General features: G+C 44.3%; 1 protein-coding gene across 2 annotated transcripts; it reads left to right on the top strand.

The window, feature by feature from the left end:
• The first annotated feature begins 64 nt into the window (after window positions 1-64).
• Window positions 65-27821, top strand: LOC118401385 (voltage-dependent calcium channel beta subunit-associated regulatory protein-like). Of its 2 annotated transcripts, XM_035798845.2 has the most exons (11): window positions 65-258; window positions 1264-1434; window positions 2093-2165; window positions 3926-4074; window positions 7040-7101; window positions 10664-10835; window positions 16561-16732; window positions 17109-17279; window positions 18103-18331; window positions 19051-19252; window positions 20346-27821. In XM_035798845.2, the coding sequence occupies exons 3-11, from the start codon at window positions 2118-2120 to the stop codon at window positions 21538-21540; spliced, it is 2400 nt and encodes a 799-aa protein (XP_035654738.2). In that variant the 5' UTR covers window positions 65-258; window positions 1264-1434; window positions 2093-2117; the 3' UTR covers window positions 21541-27821. The 2 variants fall into 2 exon arrangements, with proteins under 2 accessions (XP_035654738.2, XP_035654740.2); XM_035798847.2 differs by lacking the exon at window positions 1264-1434.
• The last annotated feature ends 60 nt before the right edge of the window (window positions 27822-27881 follow it).

Genomic DNA, 27881 nt, shown 5'->3' with positions numbered 1-27881 from the left:
GTGTTCATAAGGTCTCCTACCCTCCCCCCAAACAGCCTACCTTTGAAGGGATGGATGCTGATGATTGCACGCCTCCTCCAGCTCTTCAATCACTTACGTCACGTGGTGCGTCCCGGGTGGTGGGTGTGGCTTCAGCCATAGGGTTTCATTCATAAATAGTTGTTGCTTTTAAATCAGACTTTAAGTGTTCCGCGAAGGTTTTGGCGCTATTGGCTTCTGCCTAAGTTCCCTCACATGGACCACCTCAATTTTAATTAGGTGAGTGGCATTTCTTTATTTTTTTTTGCAAATTCACGTTTGTGATGGACATCAAACCTTAGCCTATCGGTTCCACATTAAAATCAGGAGATTTTAGTATTCTATTTAATCGATTACTGTCCGCATGAAGATTTCAAAATCCATCTCACTATTTTCATTGAATACCAGATTAAATCGCTGATATTGCAGACAGTCCATGTAGAAAGAATGGAAACAGCTGGCAGCGCAAAGGCCGTTTTTCTAAAATTATTTGACATAAATATAATCAAATATAGAATAGAATAGCCTGTAGATTATCAGGCACGCACAGAGACACATTCTTGCTATAGGAATATACAGTCGATACGCTATTAGCGATCGCTATACTTTTATGTTGATCAAAACCAATTCATCCCAACGTCATGGACTGTACAAAGGAAATATCAGAAAGAGACGATCAATTCAGATGTTATGTGCTCTTTATAACAACAAATGCAAACAACATAAGGTAACATTTGGGATTCAAGGTATTTTGAAATGTCTATTGCGTAGCAGTTTATGAGGAATGCAGCAGATCCAGGGAGAGAAGAGAAGGCTGATTTGAGGTGTAAAAGACTAGTGGAGAATTATCAATAATAATTTTCAGTTTACTACCACCAAAGCAGTCAATTGAGCAGTTACACTGTAAATCATAGACATCATGGATTATTATGCATGTAACAGCATTCAGACAGGTGGTGAACTATAAATAATGAGTGACTTATTTGCATGCATGGTTTTACAGTAGGCTACTTAACATACAGGCAGAATATAAAAGTAACATGCAACAATTTCAACGATTTTACTGAGTTACAGTTCATGTAAGGAAATCAGTCAATTTTAATACATTCTTTAGGCCCTAATCTATGAAACATGACTGGGCAGAGGCACAGCCATGGGTGGGCCTGGGAGGGCATAGGCCCACCTACTTGGGAACCAGGCCCATGTCTGATTGCCGATGCCTTGTTGTTGTTGCTTCCTAAGCAGCTGAGCTTCTGGTCAGAGTATAGGCAAGCCTATGCTGAGAGGACAAAATAGCCCTGAGGAGGCTGGCCAGCCAGGTGGGTGGGCAGAGGCAGGCTGAGAATGCAGCTAGGGAGCTGAGGAAGATCTGAGCAGGGATACACCAACAACTGCTGCACACAGCCCTCCATCAGGGTAAGACACCCCGACAGGCAGCTCCAGCACATGTCAGGTGCGTGTGTGTGTGTGTGTGTGCGTGTGTGTACACTGTATGCAGTGTGGTTGGAAGCAGTAATGGCTATGATCTGCTGTGTGTGAGGGAACGCATCAGGCCTCAGCTGTTGGACCACCACAGCTATCTCACAGTAATGTGATGAGAGAGAGAGAGGAGAGAGAGAGAAATTTACATGGATGCTAGGCTGCCTGGCTAATGACTCTTTTACCATTCAGCAGGCACAAGCTAGTTTTGGTTCTGCTCTCATGCCTGGAAATGTTGACATTTATAGTCATTCATGTATGGACAAATATGTGAAGTTACAGTATATGTACATATATATTGGTATATGTTCTTTACTGTGTTTGTTCAGTTTAAAAGGCACTTTTCTAACAGGTTGATAAAGTTGGCCTATGACTGGGTTGAATTATTATGTTTGCTTTTCTGCATATTCATAAATTATTTTAAAGAGGAACAAGTATCTGCAGATATATTTACAGTAGATATCTGCGATATCAAACAAAAATTTCTACCCAGCTGCCTGTGTTCTGACTGTGAGGAGAGCAGAACCGGTATCCAAATCTCTGTGGAGTGTTTTGTGGTGTGTTCTGGGAGCTTCCTAACTTCCTGTTGTCTCAGGGGGACGCTCACGCTCGCCTGGACCATGAGCAATGAGTCTACCGTCTGGATCAACCTCACCGACAACTCCACCGTAAGTCATTGCCAAGACCCCCTCCTCATCCTCCTTCCGTTGTATGTGAGCCGTGTGTGCGTGCCTGTGTGTTTGTGTGTGCTCTGCTAACTGCTCGAGGTGACTGTGTTCTCCTTCTATACAGCCTGACTGGCTAATAGAGAGAACATCCTGGTCTGTGCCTGAAATAATTGAATCCCTGATCTAATCTGCAGTTTAATATCCCCTTTTAGAGAATTTACAATCTGACATCAGTGTCAGCGGTCATTAATGCTGGGGTAACATGCATATTACTGAGTTTATGGTACATTTGTTAATCTTGGTTACTATGTGTCTGTGGTATTAAACAGATGTACATGAGCAGCATACCACTGTATAACAGCTGTGTACTGCTGCTTCTCTTGAGCGGTTTGCATCTAACAATGCAATGGATCAAAGAAGCTGCAGGATTAGTTTCTGATTGAACTAGCTAGTTTCCAAGCCTTTCTTTTGATAGTAGGGCATCAACAGAGCAGATGCCAATGCTCAGCTATGTTAACTTTTCAATTACCCACACACAGCACACACCCTAGGGCCAGAGTGACTTGATGTGCTGTTGGCAAGGTAAAATGTTACTATCTGGCCAGTGGAAAAGTTGTTCTGCCTTGGCTGATCCAAAAGCTTTTAGATAGACTACACGTAATTATATAGAGTCCAACCTCTTTCAGAGTCTGACATTTTTGATAAACTCTAAACTGTGTCTTTGTCAGACAGCGAGACACCCTAAAATCTCCTCCCTTTTGTATTCAGTCAGTTCCAGCCCACCCATCAGAGCATTTTTTTCCTGTCTTAGGTGCAGACGGGTTAATAGCACATGCCCCAATGGATTAATACCTCTGTGGCGTTTATAGATTCATGGTGCACAAACCAGTGGGGGTAAATCAATGGCTTTAAGCTGCATGCTGTAATTGCCTCTGCCCAGTGGGCTGTTTAGGGAGGCCTTTCTCATAGCATTGTGTGTTTTTCACATCCGAACACTTCCTGACTGAGATGTGGCTTTTTTTGTGATCAGTCTAACCATTCCTGGTCTTACGCAATAGGTAGAAAGAAGTATGTATGGAGTGTAATAATTGCTCTCTAACAAGATAAAGCAATTAAAAGAAAAGCTGTTACAGAGGGAAGTGTAGAGAAGTGCAGTGTTGCTTTTTTTCTTCCATTTAGTGCTCCTGCTGCCTTGTCTCACCTGAATAGCCTGCTCACAAAGGGACCACGGGAACAGTTAGCCAAGAGGCCCTTCTACAAGTGGCTTCTCTCTGGGCTTTGATGTTCATGGGGAAGATGCATGGCTCGGTGTTTTTTCTCTTCTCTTCCCTCCACACACACACAGTCTTAGTGACTCAGGTTTCCGGCCCCGTCTCCCTCTCAGTAAACCCCCATACCTCTCAGGATCTTATAGCCGTGCACTTATCATCTCAACCCCAGAACAATGAGCACACCTGTGTATACTCTCCCTCCACCCACTCACCGCTAACCACAGTAGAATGACACACAGGCAGGGTATGATCTACCAAACCTCAATCTGAAACAATAGATTGAATAATATATGGAGATTAAATGTGATTGTCTGAAGGGGGGCATGTTTTAAAGTTCCAAGGGTTCTTTTCTTTTTTATCCCTGGTTTAACCACCTTGATTAGTTCTATTATATTCCATTCTTCCATCAGTCCTTCACATCCCTACAGCTTTGTCTCTAGTCTCTACAGTTCCTGCTTTCCCTCATCCTCTCTCCCATGTTTTTTCCAGGGGGTCCCATTTGAGCCTGGTAAACAACAGGATGGTTACGTCCTACTGCTGGTGCTCCTGTCCATCTTCCTGGGGGGAACACTGGTCCTGCTGTCTGTCCTGCTGATCATCTGCAGACATTGCTGTGATGGAGACTGCCGCCATGCCAGGTCAGACCACTAGTCCAGTGGTTCCCAACCAGGGGTACTAGGACCCTGGGGGTACTTGGCCTATCCACACGGGGTACTTGAGAAGACTCATGAGACCATAGGCTTAGTGGTAAAATGCACATGAGAGGGTACTCCGGGCAGAGTACTCCGTTGGTGGTACAGTAACCACGGCACTAGTATGCATGGTTTAGTGACTATGCATGTCTATGAGTGAGATGGAGACCATTCAAATCCTGTATGCACATGTGTCCATCCTTCTGACATAAAGAGTGCATGCAGAGATGTAACAATGCATGTTGTAAGTATGGTAAAAAAAAGACTGTACAGTGCATTCTGTTATTATTGAGTTCTATTGTCTGTCTACAGACCATTGTTGATCTAACATGGAAACATCTTTATATTAATTTGTAAGTGATTTTTAATCGTCTTCATTTAGAAATAGCACCTTTGTTGTTATGTCTGAGAGATACAGACATCTATTTGTATAGGATATGTTTATTCCATTTCCATGCGCCCCTCTTTTCAGTACACAGCAACAGAGTGATTTGATTTGAGGCAGTGGCAGGCTGCAGGCTGGCCGGGGTAGAGTAGTGCAGACTGGTACAAATGATGAGTGTAATGAGATTTCATAGCAGCCATCAACGCTGATTCATTTTGCGTCTCACACTGTCATAAGCTCTAGCTGTAACACACACACACACACACACACACACACACACACACACACACACACACACACACACACACACACACACACACACACACACACACACACACACACACACACACACAGAGAGAGGAAATGAAAGCACAGCGCCGGGCAGCCAGAGAAATCCCTCAAGTCATTCTCACACAGATATTATGAACTGGGTGGTTTGCGCCCTGAATGCTGATTGTATATCAGATCTTAAACCACAGGTATGACAAAACATTTATTTGTACTACTCTAATTACGTTGGTAACCAGTTTATAATAGCAATAAGTCATCCGTGTTGCGTCGTACCTAAGAACAGCCCTTAGCCGTAGTATATTGGTCATATACCACACGCCCTCGTGCCTTTTTACTGAAATATCAAATCAAATGTTATTTGTCACATACACATGGTTAGCAGATGTTAATGCGAGTGTAATGAAATCCTTGTGCTTCTAGTTCTGACCATGCAGTAATATCTAACAAGTAATCTAACCTAACAATTTCACTACCTTATACACACAAGTGTAAAAGAATGAATAAGAATATGTACATAAAAATATATGAATGAGTGTTGGCCGAACGGCACAGGCAAGATGCAGTAGATGCTATAAAGTACAATATATACATATGGGATGAGTAATGTAGGGTATGTAAACATTATTTAAAGTGGCTAGTGATACATTTATTACATCAATTTTTTAATTATTAAAGTGGCTAGAGATGAGTCAGTATGTTGGCAGCAGCCACTCAATGTTAGTGATGGCTGTTTAACAGTCTGATGGCCTTGAGATAGAAGCTGTTTTTCTGTCTTCTGTCTCGGTCCCCGCTTTGATGCACCTGTACTGACCTCGCCTTCTGGATGATAGCGTGGTGAACAGGCAGTGGCTTGGGTGGTTGTTGTCCTGGAGGGCAGGTAGTTTTCCCCCGGTGATACGTTGTGCAGACCTCACTACCCTCTGGAGAGCCTTACAGTTGTGGGCGGAGCAGTTACCGTACCAGGCAATGATACAGCCTGACAGGATGCTCTCGATTGTGCATCTGTAAAAGTTTGTATGTTTTTGGTGACAAGCCAAAATTTTTCAGCCTCCTGAGTTTGAAGAGGTGTTGCTGCGCCTTCTTCACCATGCTGTCTGTGCGGGTGGACCATTCCAGTTTGTCTGTGATGCGTATGCAGAGGAACTTAAAACTTTCCACCTTCTCCACTACTGTCCCGTGGATGTGGATAGGGGGCTGCTCCCTCTGCTGTTTCCTGAAGTCCGCGATCATCGCCTTTATTTTGTTGACATTGAGTGTGAGGTTATTTTCCTGACACCACACTCCGAGGGCCCTCACCTCCTCTCTGTTGGCTGTCTCATCGGTGTTGGTAATCAAGTCTACCACTGTAGTGTCGTCTGCAAACTCGATGATTGAGTTGGAGGCGTGCATGGCCACGCAGTCGTGGGTGAACAGGGAGTACAGGAGGGGGCTGAGAACACACCCTTGTGGGGCCCCAGTGTTGAGGATCATCAGGGTTGAGATGTTGTTACCTACCCTCATCACCTGGGGCAGGAAGTCCAGGACCCAGTTGCACAGGGCGGGGTCGAGACCCAGGGTCTCGAGCTTGATGACGAGTTTGGAGGGTACTATGGTGTCGATGATCAGCATTCTAATATAGCCTAAAGGAACCACAGACACTGACAGAGAAGAGATCTCAGCTGCTCTACTGCTCCAGAATAAGGCTGTGGTGGGAGTCAAAAACACAGTGCATCAGTGAGTTTAGGGCAATTACAGATAATATAATAGGGAGAATTCCTCCACTTAGAGAAGTTATAACGAAGAGAACTGCATATATTTCATTTGTATCAGTAGGCATTTGTAATATGTATTAGTCAAAATAATACTCTATATTAGTATTAGAAAGAAAACCAATAGTATAGAACTGACATCCCATTCTCTACTGAAGAGGTCAAGAGGCCCATTTTCCCTGAAGGTTTCCATGTCACCTGACATGATTTACATGTGCATTGATTATGCTGCTACTAGTCAGATTGACCTTGCTGTGAGAGTATGTTTGTCCTCTCTATGTTCTCCTGTCAGCTCACCTACAGTCTAGGGCTAAGCATATGGCTATATTTCAAATGTCACCTTATTCTAGATGTAGGGCAACACTTTTGATGCGACTCTGGTCAGAAGTTATGTACTACTTACAAAATAGGGCGTGATTTGAGACGTAGCTACAGACTTCAGGGGTAAAGATGTATGTGCATTGATCGGTGCTCCTCTGTGCTGCAGGGCCAGCGATGACCCTGAGAAAACCAACACCAGCTACATGGAGGAGTCTCAGCCAGTACATGGTAAATAAAAAAACCCTGTTCCTCATTTGTCAGCACTTGTCAAAAATAATGTATAGAAGCTGAATAAAATACTCTTGCTTCAATGCAAATTATTGATTTAAAGTCACAAATGTTTCGGCTTGCCTCCATCAGGGTTTCTTTGTCGTCTCCAGTAAACACCCATGGGCATTGGCCATGTACTGTACTAACCCAAGAACAAAAGCTTCTGTCAAAGTGAAGCCATGCTCCTCTGCTACAGTACGCAGTCATGCCATGTACAGTGCATTCGGAAAGTATTCAGAGCCCTTGACTTTCTCCACATTTTGTTACGTTACAGCCTTATTCTAAAATTCATTCCATTTTTTTCCCCTCATCAATCTACACACAATAGCCTTATATAGACAAATTCCTGTCCAATCATGATTTGGAAAGGCACATACCTGTCTATATAAGGTCCCACATTTGACAGTGCATGTCAGAGAAAAAAACAAGCCATGAGGTCAAAGGAATTGTCTGTAGAGCGCCAAGACAGGATTGAGTCGAGGCACAGATCTGGGGAAGGGTACCAAAAAAATGATGCATCATTGAAGGTCCCCAAGAACACAGTAGCCTCCATCATTCTTAAATGGATGAAGCTTGGAACCACCAAGACTCTTCCTAGAGCTGGCCGCCCGGCCTAACTGAGAAATCGGGGGAGAAGGACCAGGGAGGTGACCAAGAACCCGATGGTAACTCTGACAGAGCTCCAGAGTTCCTCTGTGGAGATGGGAGAACCTTCCAGAAGGACAACCATCTCTGCAGCATTCCACCAATCAAGCTTTTATGGTTGAGTGGCCAGACGGAATCCACTCCTCAGGAAAAGGCACATGACAGGCCGCTTGGAGTTTGCTAAAAGGCACCTAAAAGGTCTGATGAAACCAAGATTGAGCTCTTTGGCCTGAATGACAAGCGTCATGTCTGGAGGAAACCTGGCACCATCCCTACGGTGAAGCATGGTGGCGGCGGCATCATGCTGTGGGGATGTCTTCAGTGGCAGGGACTGGGAAGGTAGCAAAGTACAGAGATCCTTGATGAAAACCTTCTTCAGAGCGCTCAGGACCTCAGACAGGGGCGAAGGTTCACCTTCCAACAGGACAATGACCCTAAGCACACAGCCAAGAGCGCAGAAGTGGCTTCGGAACAAGTCTCTGAATACACTTGAGTGGCCCAGCCAGAGCCCGGACTTGAACCCAATCGAACATCTCTGGAGAGACCTAAAAAATAGCCGTGCAGTGACGCTCCCCATCCAACCTGACAGAGCTTGAGAGTATCTGCAGAAAATAATGGGAGAAACTCTCCAAATACAGGTATGCCAAGCTTGTAGCGTCATAAATCAAACCAAATCAAATGTATTTATATAGCCCTTCGTACATCAGCTGATATCTCAAATTGCTGTACAGAAACCCAGCCTAAAACCCCAAACAGCAAGCAATGCAGGTGTAGAAGCACGGTGGCTAGGAAAAACTCCTTAGAAAGGCCAAAACCTAGGAAGAAACCTAGAGAGGAACCTGGCTGTGCCGGGTAGAGATTATAACAGAACATGGCCAAGATGTTCAAATGTTCATAAATGACCAGCATGGTCAAATAATAATAATCACAGGCAGAACAGTTGAAACTGGAGCAGCAGCACGGCCAGGTGGACTAGGGACAGCAAGGAGTCATCATGTCAGGTAGTCCTGAGGCATGGTCCTAGGGCTCAGGTCCTCCGAGAGAAAGAGAGAATTTGAGAGGACATACTTAAATTCACACAGGACAACGGATAGTACAGGAGAAGTTAGATATAACAAACTGACGCTAGCCCCCCGACACAAACTACTGCAGCATAAATACTGGAGGCTGAGACAGGAGGGGTCAGGAGACACTGTGGCCCCATCCGAGGACACCCCCGGACAGGGCCAAACAGGAAGGATATAACCCCACCCACTTTGCCAAAGCACAGCCCCCACACCACTAGAGGGATATCTTCAACCACCAACTTACCATACTGAGACAAGGCCGAGTATAGCCCACAAAGATCGGGGACGGTATGAAAGAGCCCTAGTAAGCCAGTGACTCAGCCCCTGTAATAGGGTTAGAGGCAGAGAATCCCAGTGGAAAGAGGGTAACCAGCCAGGCAGAGACAGCAAGGGCGGTTCGTTGCTCCAGAGCCTTTCCGTTCACCTTCCCACTCCTGGGCCAGACTACACTTAATCATATGACCCACTGAAGAGTTGAGTCTTCAGTAAAGACTTAAAGGTTGAGACCGAGTTTGCGTCTCTCAGCCCTTGCCTTGACAGGAAGCCAGTGTAGGGAGGCTAGCACTGGAGTAATATGATAATTTTTTTGGGTTCTGGTCCTTCTGGTCCTTCTGTGGCTCAGTTGGTAGAGCATGGCGCTTGTAACGCCAGGGTAGTGGGTTCGATTCCCGGGACCACCCATACGTAGAATGTATGCACACATGACTGTAAGTCGCTTTGGATAAAAGCGTCAGCTAAATGGCATTTATTATTATTATTATATTATTATATTATTATTATATTATTATTATATATTATCTAGTCAGGATTCTAGTAGCCGTATTTAGCACTAACTGAAGTTTATTCAGTGCTTTATCCGGGTAGCCGGAAAGTAGAGCAGTGCAGTAGTATAACCTAGAAGTGACAAAAGCATGGATTACTTTTTCTGCATCAATTTTGGACAGAAAGTTTCTAATTTTGCAATGTTACATAGATGGAAAAAAGCTGTCCTTGAAACAGTATTGATATGTTCTTCAAAAGAGAGATCAGGGTCCAGAGTAACGCCGAGGTCCTTCACAGTTTTATTTGAGACGACTGTACAACCATTAAGATTAATTGTCAGATTCAACAGAAGATCTCTTTGTTTCTTGGGAACTAGAACAAGCATCTCTGTTTTGTCAGAGTTTAAAAGTAGAAAGTTTGCAGTCATCCACTTCCTTATGTCTGAAACACATGCTTCTACCCAAGAGGACTTGAGGCTGTAATCATTGCCAAAGGTGCTTCAACATAGAACTGAGTAAAGGGTCTGAATACTTATGTAAATGTGATGTTTCAGTTTTTTATTTTTTATTTTTGGCTTCATTTGCAGACAACAAAATCAACTGTTTTTGCTTTCTCAGTATGAGATGTTGTGTGTAGATTGACGAGAAAAAAACAATTTAGTCGATTTTAGAATAAGGCTGTAACGTAACAATGTGGGAAAAGTCAAGGGCTCTAAATACTTTCCGAATGCACTGTATATACAGACATTTCAATGTGGTTTATCTGAGGATCTCAGCTCTTTCCTGGGTATGATAATTTGGGAGTACATTTACATTCATTACGTGAGACAAAGTAATTACCTAAAGCAAGGGACACTTAGTACACAATATCAGATCTGCTTTTTCCTGAATATATTAGAACAAACAAAGTTCTATTTTGAAAAGTACATGTCATACATATATACATGCACACACTTAGCATGGTGCTTGCCTGGGTCATAGGTTCGATTCTTCATGGGACCAACCTTACGTCAGACCCTGAACTCCCTCCCTCTCTCACCCCCCCAGGACAGATCACCATCCGTGTAGACGAGTCAGACTGCCTATCGGCCGCCAGCTCCCACGTGGACATGGAGACAGAGCGCTTCCTGTCCACAGGCACCCACGGTGGCCGCCGCGTCTCTTTCAATGAGGTGGCACTCTTCGACCACGGCAAGAAGGCCCAGGAGAAAGGCCGTAGGTCAGACAGATTCCTCCGCCAGACACCCACTCACTTCCCCGCAGTTGACTACTCTGAATACACTCATATTCTACAATATAATACAACGACGGCCTTAGCAACAAGCTGGTTGTGTGTTTAAAACCCGTGAAAAGATTGGCTCTTACATTAGAAGACATTATTGAGACACTTTGTAAGAGCCATCTGTGTAATACATTATAAAGGCAGTTGGAAGAGCTGTTATGATGCTTTATAATAATAGGGACTGATGTACTGAAAATGCATCATACACACATTATTCATAGAAAGGATTTCAAAAATGCAGACACTCTCATAACATAATTGTGCAGTGTAGCCTACTTTCATAATGTATTATGTATGGTATGGTAACAAAGCTCTGTATGATCCAATGACTGAATAAATGAATGGACAAAGCCATCGATCACATGACACCATTCATTCCTATGCGAAGCCTCAATAGCGCATTGAAACCAAATGTCGTTTATGATGGCTTCTCAGGGAGACATAAAATCAGAGAGGAAGAGGTGAAGCGAGAGGTTTAACCCCAAAATCTGTCCACGAAAATAAGCCCACGAAGTTTGGATTTTTTTTATGGAGGTCAATGAGTGAGTGTCGAATTTGGTCCAAAAAAAAATGCAATTGCTAATTTGCATGTACAGTGTCTTGCAAAGTATTCGGCCCCCTTAAGTTAATACTTTGTAGCGCCACCTTTTGCTGCAATTACAGCTGTAAGTCGCTTGGGGTATGTCTATCAGTTTTGCACATCGAGAGACTGACATTTTTTCCCATTCCTCCTTGCAAAACAGCTCGAGCTCAGTGAGGTTGGATGGAGAGCATTTGTGAACAGCAGTTTTCAGTTCTTTCCACAGATTCTCGATTGGATTCAGGTCTGGACTTTGACTTGGCCATTCTAACACCTGGATATGTTTATTTTTGAACCATTCCATTGTAGATTTTGCTTTATGTTTTGGATCATTGTCTTGTTGGAAGACAAATCTCCGTCCCAGTCTCAGGTCTTTTGCAGACTCCATCAGGTTTTCTTCCAGAATGGTCCTGTATTTGGCTCCATCCATCTTCCCATCAATTTTAACCATCTTCCCTGTCCCTGCTTAAGAAAAGCAGGCCCAAACCATGATGCTGCCACCACCATGTTTGACAGTGGGGATGGTGTGTTCAGGGTGTTGCTTTTACGCCAAACATAACGTTTTGCATTGTTGCCAAAAAGTTACAGTTTGGTTTCATCTGACCAGAGCACCTTTTTCCACATGTTTGGTGTGTCTCCCAGGTGGCTTGTGGCAAACTTTAAACGACACTTTTTATGGATATCTTTAAGAAATGGCTTTCTTCTTGCCACTCTTCCATAAAGGCCAGATTTGTGCAATATACGACTGATTGTTGTCCTATGGACAGAGTCTCCCACCTCAGCTGTAGATCTCTGCAGTTCATCCAGAGTGATCATGGGCCTCTTGGCTGCATCTCTGATCAGTCTTCTCCTTGTATGAGCTGAAAGTTTAGAAGGACGGCCAGTTCTTGGTAGATTTGCAGTGGTCTGATACTGCTTCCATTTCAATATTATCACTTGCGCAGTGCTCCTTGGGATGTTTAAAGCTTGGGAAATCTTTTTGTATCCAAATCCAGCTTTAAACTTCTTCACAACAGTATCTCGGACCTGCCTGGTGTGTTCCTTGTTCTTCATGATGCTCTCTGCGCTTTTAACGGACCTCTGAGACTATCACAGTGCAGGTGCATTTATACGGAGACTTGATTACACACAGGTGGATTGTATTTATCATCATTAGTCGTTTAGGTCAACATTGGATCATTCAGAGATCCTCACTGAACTTCTGGAGAGAGTTTGCTGCACTGAAAGTAAAGGGGCTGAATAATTTTTCAGCTTTTGATTTGTTAAAAAAGTTTGAAATATCCAATAAATGTCGTTCCACTTCATGATTGTGTCCCACTTGTTGTTGATTCTTCACAAAAAAATACAGTTTTATATCTTTGTTTGAAGCCTGAAATGTGGCAAAAGGTCGCAAAGTTCAAGGGGGCCGAATACTTTTGCAAGGCACTGTAGAAGTTTCTTGTAGAAGTTTCAGAATGGGTAGGTTGTTAAGAATGCAACTTTGAAAAAAAACTTTTAATATTGGAGTTGTGCCTGTAGCATGGACATTGCCATTGAGGGCTTCCACCATTTTAAAGTAGGCAACTGCGTGGGGATTCCTATGACTTGGGAGAAATCAGCCAATGAAAAATAAGAAGGCCTAAATGGCACTGTCACAGATGCTATAATGGTACAGTTACAAAGATGACTCTTATATCTATTTCTATGGCCTGCTGTTCATACGCATAATTACCCTCTCAATGGTTAGAACGGTCTTACCTGATCTTGCCCACTCCTGCTTGCCTTCCATCTTTGAGGACATGTATTTCCATTCTTAGAGCGGTCACTTGACTATCTTGTCAATATAATTGACAATCTTTGATAACGTGCAGTTTGAGCTACTCCAGGAAGTGATGTTGCAGGCTATCACAGTGCTACCCCTTCTCAATGAGTAAATCAAGTTGAAGGGCGACTGAAGTACTACAGGCTGCCATTAGAAAATAAATTATCCTTATTACTTCTTCTTTGTGCGATTTTATTTATTTTTTAATACATTTTTTAAAATTAATTGGTTTAAGGACATACTTCTGGTCATGTAGTGTATGTGGACACCTGCTCGTTAAACATCTCATTCCACAATTATGGGCATTAATATGGAGTTGGTCTCCCCTTTGCCTCCACACTTCTGGGAAGGCTTCCCACTAAATGTTGTAACATTGCTGTGCGGACTTGCTTCCAGTCAGCCACAAGCATTAGTGAGGAAGGGCTCTGATGTTGGGCAATTAAGCCTGGCTCGCAGTCGGCGTTCCAATTCATCCCAAATGTGTTCGATGGAGTTGTGGTCAGGGCTCTGTGCAGGCCAGTCAAATTCTTCCACACCGATCTCAACAAATCATTTTTTTTATGGGTCTCGCTTTGTGCACAGGGGGCATAGTCATGCTTAAACTGGAAAGGGCCTTCCTCAAACTGTTGCAACAAAGTTGGAAGCACAGAATTTTCTAGAATGTCATTGTATGCTGTAGCGTTAAGATTTCCCTTCACTGGAACTATGGGGCCGAGCCCGAACCATGAAAAACAGCCCCTGACCAATATTCCTCTTCCACCAAATTTTACAGTTGGCACTATGCATTCGGGCAGATAGCGTTCTCCTGGCATCCGCCAATTCCAGATTTGTCCATCAGACTGCCAGATGGTGAAGCGTGATTCATCACTCTAGTGAACGTGTTTCCACTGCTCCAGAGTCCAATGGCGGCAAGCTTTATACCACTCCAACCAATGCTTGGCATTGTGCATGGTGATCTTAGGATTGTGTGCCGCTGCTCGGCCATGGAAACCCATTTCACGGAGCTTGCAATGAACAGTTCTTGTGCTGACGTTGCTTCCAGAGACCGTTTCAAATCGGTAGTGACTGCTGCAACCGAGGACAGACGATTTTTACACACTTCAGCACTCGTCTGTCCCGTTCTGTGAGCTTGTGTGGCCTATCACTTTGCGTTTGAGCCGTTGTTGCTCAATAACAGCACTTACAGTTGACCGGGGTAGCTCTAGCAGGGCAGAAATTTTTGAAACTGACTTGTTGGAAAGGTGGCATCCTATGACGGTGCCACGTTGAAAGTCACTGAGCTCTTCAGTAAGGCCATTCTACCGCCAATGTTGCTATGGAGATTGCATGGCCGTGTGCTCGAATTTTATACACCTGTCAGCAACCGATATGGCTGAAATAGCCACATAGTTTATCTAGCGTGTCCTGCGTTGCATATAATTGATGCGGTGCACATTCTCAAAAAAGGACTGTCGTTGCTCCAACGTGTACCTAACCATAAACACCAATGCCTTAAAATCAATACACACAAGTATATATTTTTAAACCCTCATATTTAGCTAAAAGAAATCCAGGTTAGCAGAGAGAAATTAACCAGGTAAAATTGTGTCACTTCTCTTGTGTTCATTGCACGCAGAGTCAGGCAGTGGTATATGCAACAGTTTGGGCCGCCTGGCTCATTGTGAACTAATTTGCCAGAATTTTACGTAATTATGACATAACATTGAAGGTTGTGCAATGTAACCGGAATATTTAGACTGATGGATGCCACTCGTTAGATAAAATAAGGAACGGTTCTGTATTTCACCAAAAGAATAAACATTTTGTTTTCGAGATGATAGTTTCCGGATTCGACCATAGTAATGACTTACGGCTCGTATTTCTGTGTGTTATTATGTTATAATTAAGTCTATGATTTGATATTTGATAGAGCAGTCTGACTGAGCGGTGGTAGGCACCAGCAGGCTCGTAAGCATTCATTCAAACAGCACTTTCGTGCGTTTTGCCAGCAGCTCTACCCTGTGCTTCAACCATGACTTCAAGCCTATCAACTCCCAAGATTAGGCTGGTGTAACCGATGTGAAATGGCAAGCTAGTTAGCGGGGTGCGCGCTAATAGCATTTCAGATGTCGCTCGCTCTGAGACATGAAGTGGTTGTTCCCCTTGCTCTGCATGGGTAACGCTGCTTCGAGGGTGGCTGTTGTCGATGTGTTCCTGGTTCGAGCCCAGGTAGGAGCGAGGAGAGGGACGGAAGCTATACTGTTACACTGGCAATACTAAAGTGCCTATAAGAACATCCAATAGTCAAAGGTATACGAAATACAGATCATATACAGAGAAATACTCCTATAATTCCTATAATAACTACAACCTAAAACTTCTTACCTGTGAATATTGAAGACTCATGTTAAAAGGAACCACCAGCTTTCATATGTTCTCATGTTCTGAGCAAGAAACTTAAACGTTAGCTTTCTTACATGGCACATATTGCACTTTTACTTTCTTCTTTTGCATTATTTAAACCCAACTGAACATGTTTCATTATTTATTTGAGGCTAAATTGATTTTATTGATGTATTCTATTAAGTTAAAATAAGTTCATTCAGTATTGTTGTAATTGTCATTATATATATATATATATATATATATATATATAATAAAGAAATAAAGGCGTTGAAAAATCATAAGCGGTCGACCTCTAGTCCACATACTTGTGTATGTAGTTTATATCTGTTTTTTTTAGAAGCAATTATTGGTACCATGATTGTCTTTGAATGTTTTTTTATTTACATAAACATTGACCATGAAGATTGACATTTTTCCATTCACTATAATGGGGGATCCTGTTTTCTGCTAACCATGCCTGCGGTACCTAGGTCGGCCTTGAACATCCGTGGCTTCATTGAGAGGAGGCAGTCCTTCTCCACTCATGTGCTGTCTCTCTCTCTCACTCTCTCTCTCTGACTGTCCTAATTCTTTGTTTGAGCCCCACCTCATTCTGATATGCAAATAAGGTTGAGACAAACTCTGTAGGGCAAAATACACAATACAGCTGAGCCTTGAGTTTGAAGTGAGAATTCCTCAGTGTGTTCCTGCCCAGTACTAAAAGGCTTGATCCAACAAATGAAACACTTGATGATTAGTGAAATCAGGTGTAGTGATAGTTGAGAAGAAAAGCCTTCACTCCCTGCAGGTCCCAAGGAGTAGGATAGAATAATATTCCTTGAAAGCAGCACTTCTATTGTGTCAGCCTCCAACTCTCTGAACTGTTTGTTATGTTTCTCAACCCCTTTCCACCTCAGATTTACGTTGACTGAGGGTGACTTCCACCACCTGAAGAATGCGCGGCTCACACACCTCCACATCTCGCCGATGGCTCTCAAGATCGTCACCATCCACGAGTGTGAGTCATCTGAGAACAGCATCGCCATGACGACCTGCCCTGCCGCCAAGTCCAGCCTCTCCATCTTCCAGGTGACAGCCGGTCTACTGTGCTGCTATTAGCAATGATACATCATTAGTCATGACTGGGCCCATTAGGTCATCCATCAATATGGATCATCCACAACATGTATCAAGCCTATCAAATGCAGCCCATGGATAATTCTGCTTCCTCATTCCAATGGGCCATACATTGATTTTGCAATTGTCTGAGGTTTCTCAGTCATTTTGCAATGGACTTGCTTGAACTTGATTTGTCACTAGCTAGTAGGCCAACGACCTCTCCCAGTCCCGATGTAGAATTCGGTCTGTGTATTTGTATCCTCCTGTATCCTCCTTGTATCCTGCATTGATGGTGTGTATTCTGTCTATGTGCATGTGTTGCGCGTATGTTTGTGTGTGTGTGTAGCCGCCTTTGTGTGCCCGACAGCCACTGTGTCCCCTGCCCCAGACAGCATTGACCAGTCTGAGTGTCAGCCCCAGCTCAGCCCTCCCTGGGGACACCCTTAACTCGGTGGTGGACACCAGCTTCATTGAGAGTCCCTTGGCACCGGGTCCCAAGGAGCCCAGCACCAGCAGCGTGAGTCACTTACCCCTATCTGTCAATCAACCCAACAATCAACCATTCACATTTAAAATTATGTGCAATATTGAACACTACGTTAAGGGACTCGGTTAATTATTCATCATCACATACAAAGTGTCTACCTACATATGACCGTCTGAATGACAGCGTTGTTGGGTTGAATCTAAACCTTTATGTTTTAATTAACATTTTACTATGGAATACAGTTAGCCACTAATCATGTGTATGATGGGTCTGAATAGAGAATATCATTTTTATTTTATTAATGTCTTGGATCAGCTTTGAAATGTGCATATAAAATTGGAGTTAGATCATTTAAATAGAGATTTGACATGATTGCAATATACAAATGTGTTGCACACACAGTAGCACACACTAAGCTTGAGTGAACATTGAAGCGAAGAGGTTATTATGAAGCCTCTGATGTGTGAGAGGAGAAGTAAGGAGTGTGCATCCACAGTGTCCCTAGTCTCTCTGTCTTAATGACAACAGTGGTGGAGGATGATGGATAAATCAGGGAGAGCCTCCGGAACAGCCTTGTCAGGGGAGATTACAGACACCGCTGCTCTCCACATTTGCTCATCGTTCCTGGCTACTCACCGGCCCCGCTCTCCCTCTCCGTGGTAGATAGGAGAAAGTTAACAGTTGCATGGAAAATTGTATAATTTTAGTTTTTCTTAACCTCGGGAGGAAGGAGAGAGAGATTAAAATCACATATTTATATCATCTTCCATTTGTCCTTAGAGTATCTGTCATATTTTGTTATCCACACAATATGGACAACTCCCTTTTATATCCCCTCCCCTCTCTCCCCCAGATTGAGGTGATGGTGTCTGGCTCCAGGAATGGGGGAAGTCCGTCTTTGAGTGAAGGGGCGTCGGTGACGTCTGTGACAGGTGCATCTCCTGGCGCAGGGGTGGGGCAGGGCCCGGTGCTGCAGTTCTTCACCAAGCTGAGGCGCCACGCCAGCCTGGAGGGAGCCAGCCCATACTTCAAGAAGTGGAAGCTAGACAGCAGCCAGCGGGCCTCCAGTCTGGACACCAGAGGTACAGGACACTTGACTTTTAATATCTATTATTATGTTATGATGATATGCTTATGTACAGATTGATGGAGCATCAGCTTGGATTTACATGATCGTTTGTTTTTTGGATTTAGTGTACAAATTCTATTTCTATCTGGGCCTGGTTTAACAAAAGCATCTTAAGGCTAAGTTCATCATTAGAACCACAATGAACTTAGCCTTAAGATGCTTTTGGGAAACCGGCTCATGTTCCCTTGTGGAAAAAGACAATGCCTCTTAAGAATGAGGTCCCACTTTAAGAGGCTTCACTGGACTGGCAAGGTGCATAGTGCACAATAACACACAAACATGTACACAGGGCTCTCACACTGTGCTCACACTCTAACAGATGGCTTTATGACGTAGGGCTCTTCTCTTCCAAGGCATTGTGAGTCTAACTGAAGCCACTTCACAGATCCCCTCATACACAAACACACATACCACTCCCTTTCCCGCTTCCCCTATACTCAGGGAACAACAGAGCACACAGGACTAACACCCCCAAAATATCTCAAAGCCTGCTGGGATCTCTTCATGACATCATTGTGACACATATGTCACCTCCAGATCAATTTTTTTTATGCTGTCTTCAGATATGCTGAACATTCACTATGGTGAATGTTTGTGCCAACGTCATTTTCCATCCCATGTCCCTCTGTACCGTCGGACTAATGTCTAAGGTCCTCTGTCTCTGTGTGTCAGGGTCCCCTAAGAGGAGACAGTTCCAGCGGCAGCGCGCTGCCAGCGAGAGCATGGACCAGGAGGATAGCGATGCCCACCACATTGACCTCATCCAGTACATTGCCAGGACCCAGGACGCCACCTTTCACCCCTGCCGCCCCTCCGCCTCGGCCTGCCTCCTGCCACACTCCTCCCCCTCCACGCCACCACCCTCCCTCGGCAGGTATCTTTAATTCCCTCGCCATCCTTCCACCCCACTGCTTTGCCTCCGTCATTACTACGGTAGATAGTGCCTCTCTCCTTAACGGTAGAATTAGTCACAGTTGCCTCTAGATACTGATAGGTCAGTTTTGCATATTTTTTTCCTGTTAAGGTCAGGATTTGGGGAGAGTAAGCTGATCCTAGATCTGTGCCTACCGGCAACTTTTACCCACAGCTGCTTAACAAGCTAGCCCATTCCATCGTTGACGCAGAGTGATGTCATGGACAGGAATAGTTGTCAGGGTCAATGACTACGTTTCAACTCATAAAAGGCACACCCTCGTCTGCTTACCCTCACTTATGCCCTTGGGGGAATCCCCGCGGCCATATTTTGTTGTCGGTCCAAATGATTAGCCAAACAAGGGAAGTTTGCAATGTAAAGCCCTCAGCCCTCGTTTTTAATGGAGTTTACGAATGTACAATTACGTTCACTTTGGGGCCTGAAACGCCTCATAATTCAATTTGCGATGATTGTACATCCTCTATGAAAAGTCAGTCAACTTAAAACCTTAACGTCAATATGGAGTCAACATACAAGTGTAGGTAAAAACAAATGTAAATAAGTTAAATTGTGCTACTAATGCACATGACGGCACAAACACGTCTCGTAAAAGTAATGATGTTTTGTTTGGTTAGCTTTCGGAAATTGTAGGAATAAAACATTTTCCTCTTAAATAACCGTGACCAGTAAGATCACAATGTAGGGAAATTCAACACATTTGCAAAGCACATGACATTGGTGCATTGCAATTCAGTGGTTCGTGGAAAACATGCTAATACCATTTCAAGTCATGGTGACCACTTGTAATCACAGCGGCTGCAAACATCAGACATCAGATGTGTGTATGGGCATCATGAGAGTGCTCTGTGACTGACTCTTGTACTGTGTGTGTGTGTGTGTGTGTGTGTGTGTGTGTGTGTGTGTGTGTGTGTGTGTGTGTGTGTGTGTGTGTGTGTGTGTGTGTGTGTGTGTGTGTGTGTGTGTGTGTGTGTGTGTGTGTGTGTGTGTGTGTGTGTGTGTGCGCCTGTCTTCGTACTCGTGTGTGTCACCACAGGTTAGAGGTGGAGGTGGTGGTGGAACCCAGCTGCAGCAGGGGCCAGGGGCTGGAGGTGATCGGCTTGTCCCCGGAGCCCCAGGACGAGGCAGCGAGCCTGGGGTACTGTAGACCGGAAAACTCGGCATCAGACCACCAGGCCCTGTACAGAGACATCTGGACACTCCGGGCCTCCCTGGAGCAGTATGGCTCCTCAGACCACATCAACGACAGGGACTCTGTCCGCAGCGATGCTGACAGTGTCTGCTCTCTGAGGGGGCCGACCAAGAGGGGGGGGCTAACCAGTTACCTCTCCCAGGACATCGGGGATGGGCCCGAGGGGGATGTGGAGCTGCCCATGGATGTAGGGATGGGAGAGAAGGAGAAAGGGGGGAAGCAGGACAGTGTGGAGTCAGAGAGGGGCAGTGACGGGGAGTCAGGGAACCGTAAGTTAATGCAGATGGACAGTGGCTATACGTCTATAGAGGCTCCATCACGGGCGCCAGAGGAGCTGAGACTGTTTGGCAGTAGTGGCAGCAGTGGCAGTACAGACAGGTCTGCCCTGGAGAAGAGACACTACTTCACCAGTGCAGGGGGCACTGGCACGGTGGTCGAGAGCTTCGAGGCCCGCATCTTCGAGGAAGAGCCAGACGAGGAGACGCCGGCGGGTGCAATGGGCGGCATGACCATAGAAACGGCCAGGTCTCCCCTGGGCTGGTCTCCGTACGGTCAGATGTTCACCCCACGAGAGGCGCAGCCGCAGCCGCACCCCCAACCCCACCCCCACCCCCCCTTATCAATTCACCACCGTGACTACAGCATCGACGAGAAGACGGACGCGCTCTTCCACGAGTTTCTCCGCCACGACCCCCAGTTTGACCAGCAGGAGACGCCCAAGAAACATCGCTCGCGCATCCACCTCCGCAAGCAGTGGCAGCGCCACAAGCAGTACAGTGACCCAGGCGTTCGCTACCAGTACCACTCCTTTGAGAGGCAGCGGAACCCCCTCCGACGAGGCGATAGCGTCAACTACCCGCTGGACACAGGCTACCACAGCACGCTTCCACGCATCATCAGTGCGCCTGACGAGGAGGCCAGCGAGGGGACCCCCAGCACCCCCAGACGCCCAAGGCTGAGGCGGTGGTGGCGGGAGGGGCAGAAGGTGCCGAGGTACAGGAAGGAGACAGGAGAGAGAGTCCCGGCAGTAGCACCGTGACCATCACAGACGACAAAGGGATGGCGTCCTGTTCCCCTCCCCCGGAGAGAGAGGGTCTGCTATGGGAGCAGCCCGACCCCCAGGACGACACTAGGCAGGCAGAACACCCCCCTGAGCCACCTGATGAGCCCCCCCAGCCCCCTGACAAGGGCTACGGCCCACAGACCATCACAGCCGAGCTGACGGACAAGCTGAGCGCCACCCTGGACGAGCGGCTGTACACGGGCCTGCGACGGACAAAGAACCCGGAGGCGGTAACTGAGTGTGTGGTGACAGTCACTCACGCCTCCCCCGACCACAGCCCAGTGTAGCATGTCTCCAGTCCTCCTCCACTCCTCCCTGATCTTTGTGTTTGATTTGATTTCAGTCTGCGCCAGGTAATTGCGATGTCTCTGTATCTGTCTGAATTAGCATGTTCCAGACCCGTTACATGAAAACAGGCTACACTATACAGTGTCATGTAGGCTAGCTGAAGAATCCACCCCTAGATAGTGTCTACAGTACCGTGGTGTCTCTGACTGCTATGATTCCTTTCTCCTCTGAGAGAAGTGACGATGTTAAAGGGAAACACCACTAAAACTATCATTTGGTATTTTTTTCCATTAGTCCACTGTTGATACAGTACCAAAATGTTTTGCATGTCAGCAGTCTGGTTTCCAAGATATTGGACTTTCAAAAAGCAAAGTGTCACCGGCCACATCATCATGATGACGCTTTGCTTCTTGAAAGGCCAATAACATTTTGGGACTGTATCAACAGCTGATCAATGAAAAGAAAGTAGAATCATTGTGGATTTTCCCTTTAAGAGCCCGTATGCCCTCTGAACTAGTCTATCCACTGTGAAACCAGGTGCTATTAATCATCTAAAGATCTGGATACAAAGTTTATCTGGGCCCTATAGGCCAGTCCTGGCTGAATATCAAAATAAGTTTATCTATGTTTACATCACTTTTTCATCACTTCATTTCTTACATATGGCTCTGGATATCTGTTGTCTTTGGCCATTGACATATCAAATTCTTTCTATGTGGCATTTTGACTCTTGAAGTCGTCATAATTGTTTTACAAATAATTAGGTATCCCTGATATTTTTTCGAAGCCAAATTTGACATTGTCCACATGTTTCTCGGGACATATGAATATAGTAATCTACTACTTCAGTACCGTATTGGTCATTAATTGAAGCAATCCTGTAAATTGTAATGTATGATCGAATGCTTTCGGACAGATTTCTGTTGAATCTTGATGTAATTGAATCAGAATCTATGGTACTAGGAACAGAAAACAGTCGACCATGGATTTGATGATGAAGATGAATTGTTTCTCATACGCTGTCATTAAATGGATATGACGAGGGCCGAGGTTCTCCTAATTTGGACACTAACTATATTACAGCATTTATATAATTACAGCCTCATCATGTCCACTCTGGATCAGAGCATTATCCTTCGTCAAATGTCCTTGTCGCTGAATGTCTGGACTCATGTTTCTATTCAAAGATGTTCTTAAAGGGGAAAATTGCTTTCCAGAAACGTTCTGGTTGTTAGGACATGTTGTTCAATGCCGTTGTATTTATTGTTGACAGATTTGATTTAAATGTGTCTATGCTCGTTTTATATTTCCTCTGCTTGTGACAATAAGTGGCTTACAGGAGGCCAGGGGGAGAGTTAAATTCCAGGTTTTTGCCTAATTTCTGTGCCAGAAAAACCTTGTCTGCAAATAGAGGGATCGCAATAGTGTTACTGACAACTCTGTTAGGAGCACATATCAAAGGCAGGCTCCTTTGGCCTCCCCCAACAGTGTTGGTTAGTGCAGGTCTATAGCTGTAACAGTTTCAATTAAGGCTTTGAATGGGGCCAATGTTGTTCTCGCAGACATTTGCGTTCATTGAATTTCTTCATACTTTCTCGTGCATGGGTTCACCGAACAGGCTTTTTTTGTTTGCTTATATTCTTTTGTTTCCCCCTCCTTCTCCTGTGAAAGTAGACAACGCAGCAGCGATCCCCCTGGGCTATAAGGACTGCACTTCCAAACCAGAACAAATTCCACATTTTCTCCTCTGACTTCCTCTGTGTAGACTTTGCCACCCAATGCTGCCATTCAAGTATAACCACATTATCAGATTATGTTTTATGGGCCAAAAGAAGGCAAGGAATGGCATGCCCATTCCAGAAGTACCTTGGAAACTATTTTGCACTTAGCTGTGTAATGGCTGGGAGTGTGCTGCATCTCCCACATGCTACAGTCAGCAGTTCCGGCTCCCAGCTCTCTGACCCAAACTGTAAAAATAATCCTGTTGTTTTTCCGGTAACTTACTGGCAGCCAGTTACCTGTAAGTTACTGTAATAAAAGGTACTGTATGTTACCGTAAATTCAAAATAAACTTTGGTTTAACAGTACATTACTGTAAACTTTATCCCCAGTTTCCGCAGAAGCTAGTTATTGCTTTACGTTTAGAGGAAAGTGCTGCAGGAAAAGGTGCTGAATATGGTCTCTGGCTGAGGGTGTAACACAATTAAGATTAAGATCACTTTATTGGTCAATTGGTGACAAGATCCAACCAAAATTTGACTTCTGCTTTATCCCAACCCCCCCGAAAGATAAGCATACAGATAACTGCAAAAATGATGGATTCAATGTATATTGAAAGCAGGTGCTTCCACACAGGTGTGGTTTCTGAGTTAAACGATTAACATCCAAGCATGCGTAGGGTCATTTATCAGACTTGCCTAGTTAAATAAAGGTTAAATAACAATTTAAAATAAATACATGTATAAAAGTGCTGGGGAGGCCATTATTTTGGCTACCATGGAAACGCTCCCATAGAATGACAATGCCCCCATCCACAGGGCACGAGTGGTGACTGAATGGTTTGATGAGCAGGAAAACGATGTGAACCATTTGCCATGGCCATCTCAGTCACTAGATCTCAACCCAATTGAACTCTTACAGTATGGGAGATTCTGGAGCGGTGCGGGAGACAGTGTTTTCCACCACCATCAACAAAACACCAAATTATGGACTTTCTCATGGAAGAATGATGTGGCATCCCTCCAAGAGTTCCAGACCCTTGTAGAATCTATGACAAGGTGCATTGAAGCTGTTCTGCCTCATGGTGGCCCAACACCTTATTAAGACACTTTATGTTGGTGTTTCCTATATTTTGGCAGTTACCTGTACACACACACATGCATACATACATATACAGTGCCTTGCGAAAGTATTCGGCCCCCTTGAACTTTGCGACCTTTTGCCACATTTCAGGCTTCAAACATAAAGATATAAAACTGTATTTTTTTGTGAAGAATCAACAACAAGTGGGACACAATCATGAAGTGGAACGACATTTATTGGATATTTCAAACTTTTTTAACAAATCAAAAACTGAAAAATTGGGCATGCAAAATTATTCAGCCCCTTAAATTAATACTTTGTAGCGCCACCTTTTGCTGTGATTACAGCTGTAAGTCGCTTGGGGTATGTCTCTATCAGTTTTGCTCATCGAGAGACTGAAATTTTTTCCCATTCCTCCTTGCAAAACAGCTCGAGCTCAGTGAGGTTGGATGGAGAGCATTTGTGAACAGCAGTTTTCAGTTCTTTCCACAGATTCTCGATTGGATTCAGGTCTGGACTTTGACTTGGCCATTCTAACACCTGGATATGTTTATTTTTGAACCATTCCATTGTAGATTTTGCTTTATGTTTTGGATCATTGTCTTGTTGGAAGACAAATCTCCGTCCCAGTCTCAGGTCTTTTGCAGACTCCATCAGGTTTTCTTCCAGAATGGTCCTGTATTTGGCTCCATCCATCTTCCCATCAATTTTAACCATCTTCCCTGTCCCTGCTTAAGAAAAGCAGGCCCAAACCATGATGCTGCCACCACCATGTTTGACAGTGGGGATGGTGTGTTCAGGGTGATGAGATGTGTTGCTTTTACGCCAAACATAACGTTTTGCATTGTTGCCAAAAAGTTACATTTTGGTTTCATCTGACCAGAGCACCTTCTTCCACATGTTTGGTGTGTCTCCCAGGTGGCTTGTGGCAAACTTTAAACAACACTTTTTATGGATATCTTTAAGAAATGGCTTTCTTCTTGCCACTCTTCCATAAAGGCCAGATTTGTGCAATATACGACGGATTGTTGTCCTATGGACAGAGTCTCCCACCTCAGCTGTAGATCTCTGCAGTTCATCCAGAGTGGTTATGGGCCTCTTGGCTGCATCTCTGATCAGTCTTCTCCTTGTATGAGCTGAAAGTTTAGAGGGACGGCCAGGTCTTGGTAGATTTGCAGTGGTCTGATACTCATTCCATTTCAATATTATCGCTTGCACAGTGCTCCTTGGGATGTTTAACGCTTGGGAAATCTTTTTGTATCCAAATCCGGCTTTAAACTTCTTCACAACAGTATCTCGGACCTGCCTGGTGTGTTCCTTGTTCTTCATGATGCTCTCTGCGCTTTTAACGGACCTCTGAGACTATCACAGTGCAGGTGCATTTATACAGAGACTTGATTACACACAGGTGGATCATCATTAGTCATTTAGGTCAACATTGGATCATTCAGAGATCCTCACTGAACTTCTGGAGAGAGTTTGCTGCACTGAAAGTAAAGGGGCTGAATAATTTTGCACGCCCAATTTTTCCGTTTTTGATTTGTTAAAAAAGTTTGAAATATCCAATAAATGTCGTTCCACTTCATGATTGTGTCCCACCTGTTGTTGATTCTTCACAAAAAAATACAGTTTTATATCTTTGTTTGAAGCCTGAAATGTGGCGAAAGGTCGCAAAGTTCAAGGGGGCCGAATACTTTCGCAAGGCACTGTATATAGATATACAGTATATATATATACACACACACAGGTTGGAGCAGGGGGCTGCCACACTGGGCACCTGTGGAGCAGTTGTTGGGGGAGTTAAGTCCCTTGCTCAAGGGCACAACAACAGGCAATGGCATCTAATATTTGATATTAGCAACCCTCCGGTTGCCAGCTCCAGTCCTGACAGATTTTTCCCAGCAGACCTGGGACTCAAACTGGCAACCCTCCGGATGCTGGCTCGCCTCTCTAACTGCTAGGCTACCTGCCATTGCAATAAAGATAGACGTTTCTGTAATTGGGAAAGAGGGAGATATTTCTAGCTGTCATTTCCCTATGTTTGGGTGTGATTGTGCTACTTCACAGCACTGGGGAATCAGATCTGTTTCCTCTAACATGGAGATCAGACAGCTCCTTGTTATAGCAGAGTGGACTCACAGGCAGAAGGCACCTTCCCTCATTAGACAAAGAATGGTCAAGATGAAAGGTGGTGAGAGGGCTTGAATTTGTCTTCTAGTGTGGAGAGGCTAGTGATATCCTTCCTTTCTGTCCCCTTCACTTAGCCCACACATCAGTGCACATTACGTCACCATGGGAAACCCAGGGGCTTCACATGTTTCAGCACCATTTTGTGTTATTACCAGGTGCCTTTATGGAGGTGTTGGAACATCATCAAGGAAGGAAAAAGACCGATATTTCAGCCAGTCATCTTAGGAACAAACAAGATCAGATGCCTTTGAGGTTACTGGTTACTTAACATTTTCTGATTATTGTCAGAAATTAGAGGAATAGTGCATCATTTCTGCCATTTAGTTGAATTGATGGAAGAAAGGGGGTGATAACACCAACTTAATGAAAAAGACTAGAGGGGTGAACAAATTAGTACATTTGTACAAAAAGTTACTTTGTTGTGAGATACAAGCACAATGTTGGAGGAGCTAATGTAGTCTATGTCTTTTATTAGGTGTAGACGTAACTGGGAACACTGGTCAAATACTTTTTGTATATGAACAAGTAGCCTGTCCACTGCATTGATGCATTACGGTGCATAGGTTTGCATGACAATTAACCATTTTAATACGTATCTCCATGTTTCTCAGAACTACTGTACCAAATGATTCCATGGTTGTTGGTCGACACTTTTGAGGCAGAACATAGACATTTAAATCAGCACTGGTACTTCTAGAGGTTTTGTATTCTATGACATTTACTTTTGTTTAGGAGTCATGCAATGCTAACTGATATGCTATGATTGTGAGATTTATTTCCATGAAAGAAAAATATATATATTTCTGTATTCCTGCTTGTTAGTTATTACTGCTCAATTTCTCGAAGAACTAGTTCAAAAAAGTAGAGCTTTATAAACAACTTAGCCTTTGTTGACCCCTACCTATTTGAGCCTTGAGGGACCAAACAATTGAAAATGTTATTTTGGGGTTTTCCAATCAGTAAATAAATGAATGAAGCATTAATGATTGTGGTTTGTCTCATTTCAACCTTTAATGGTACTCGGAGGAAAAGGAGGA

Source organism: Oncorhynchus keta, chromosome 22 (assembly GCF_023373465.1).
Source record: "Oncorhynchus keta strain PuntledgeMale-10-30-2019 chromosome 22, Oket_V2, whole genome shotgun sequence".
NCBI lineage: Eukaryota > Metazoa > Chordata > Actinopteri > Salmoniformes > Salmonidae > Oncorhynchus > Oncorhynchus keta.
The sequence above is the reverse complement of the archived record's forward strand: the minus strand, read 5'-3'. Positions and strand labels throughout refer to the sequence as shown.

Bases quoted from the DNA above. Each gene is read 5' to 3' on its own strand.
- LOC118401385 (XM_035798847.2), top strand. From the start codon at position 2,118: ATGAGCAATGAGTCTACCGTCTGGATCAACCTCACCGACAACTCCACC. The intron at 7,102-10,663 runs GTAAATAAAAAA...TCACCCCCCCAG, and splicing joins GGAGTCTCAGCCAGTACATG to GACAGATCACCATCCGTGTA. The intron at 10,836-16,560 runs GTCAGACAGATT...TTTCCACCTCAG, and splicing joins GCCCAGGAGAAAGGCCGTAG to ATTTACGTTGACTGAGGGTG.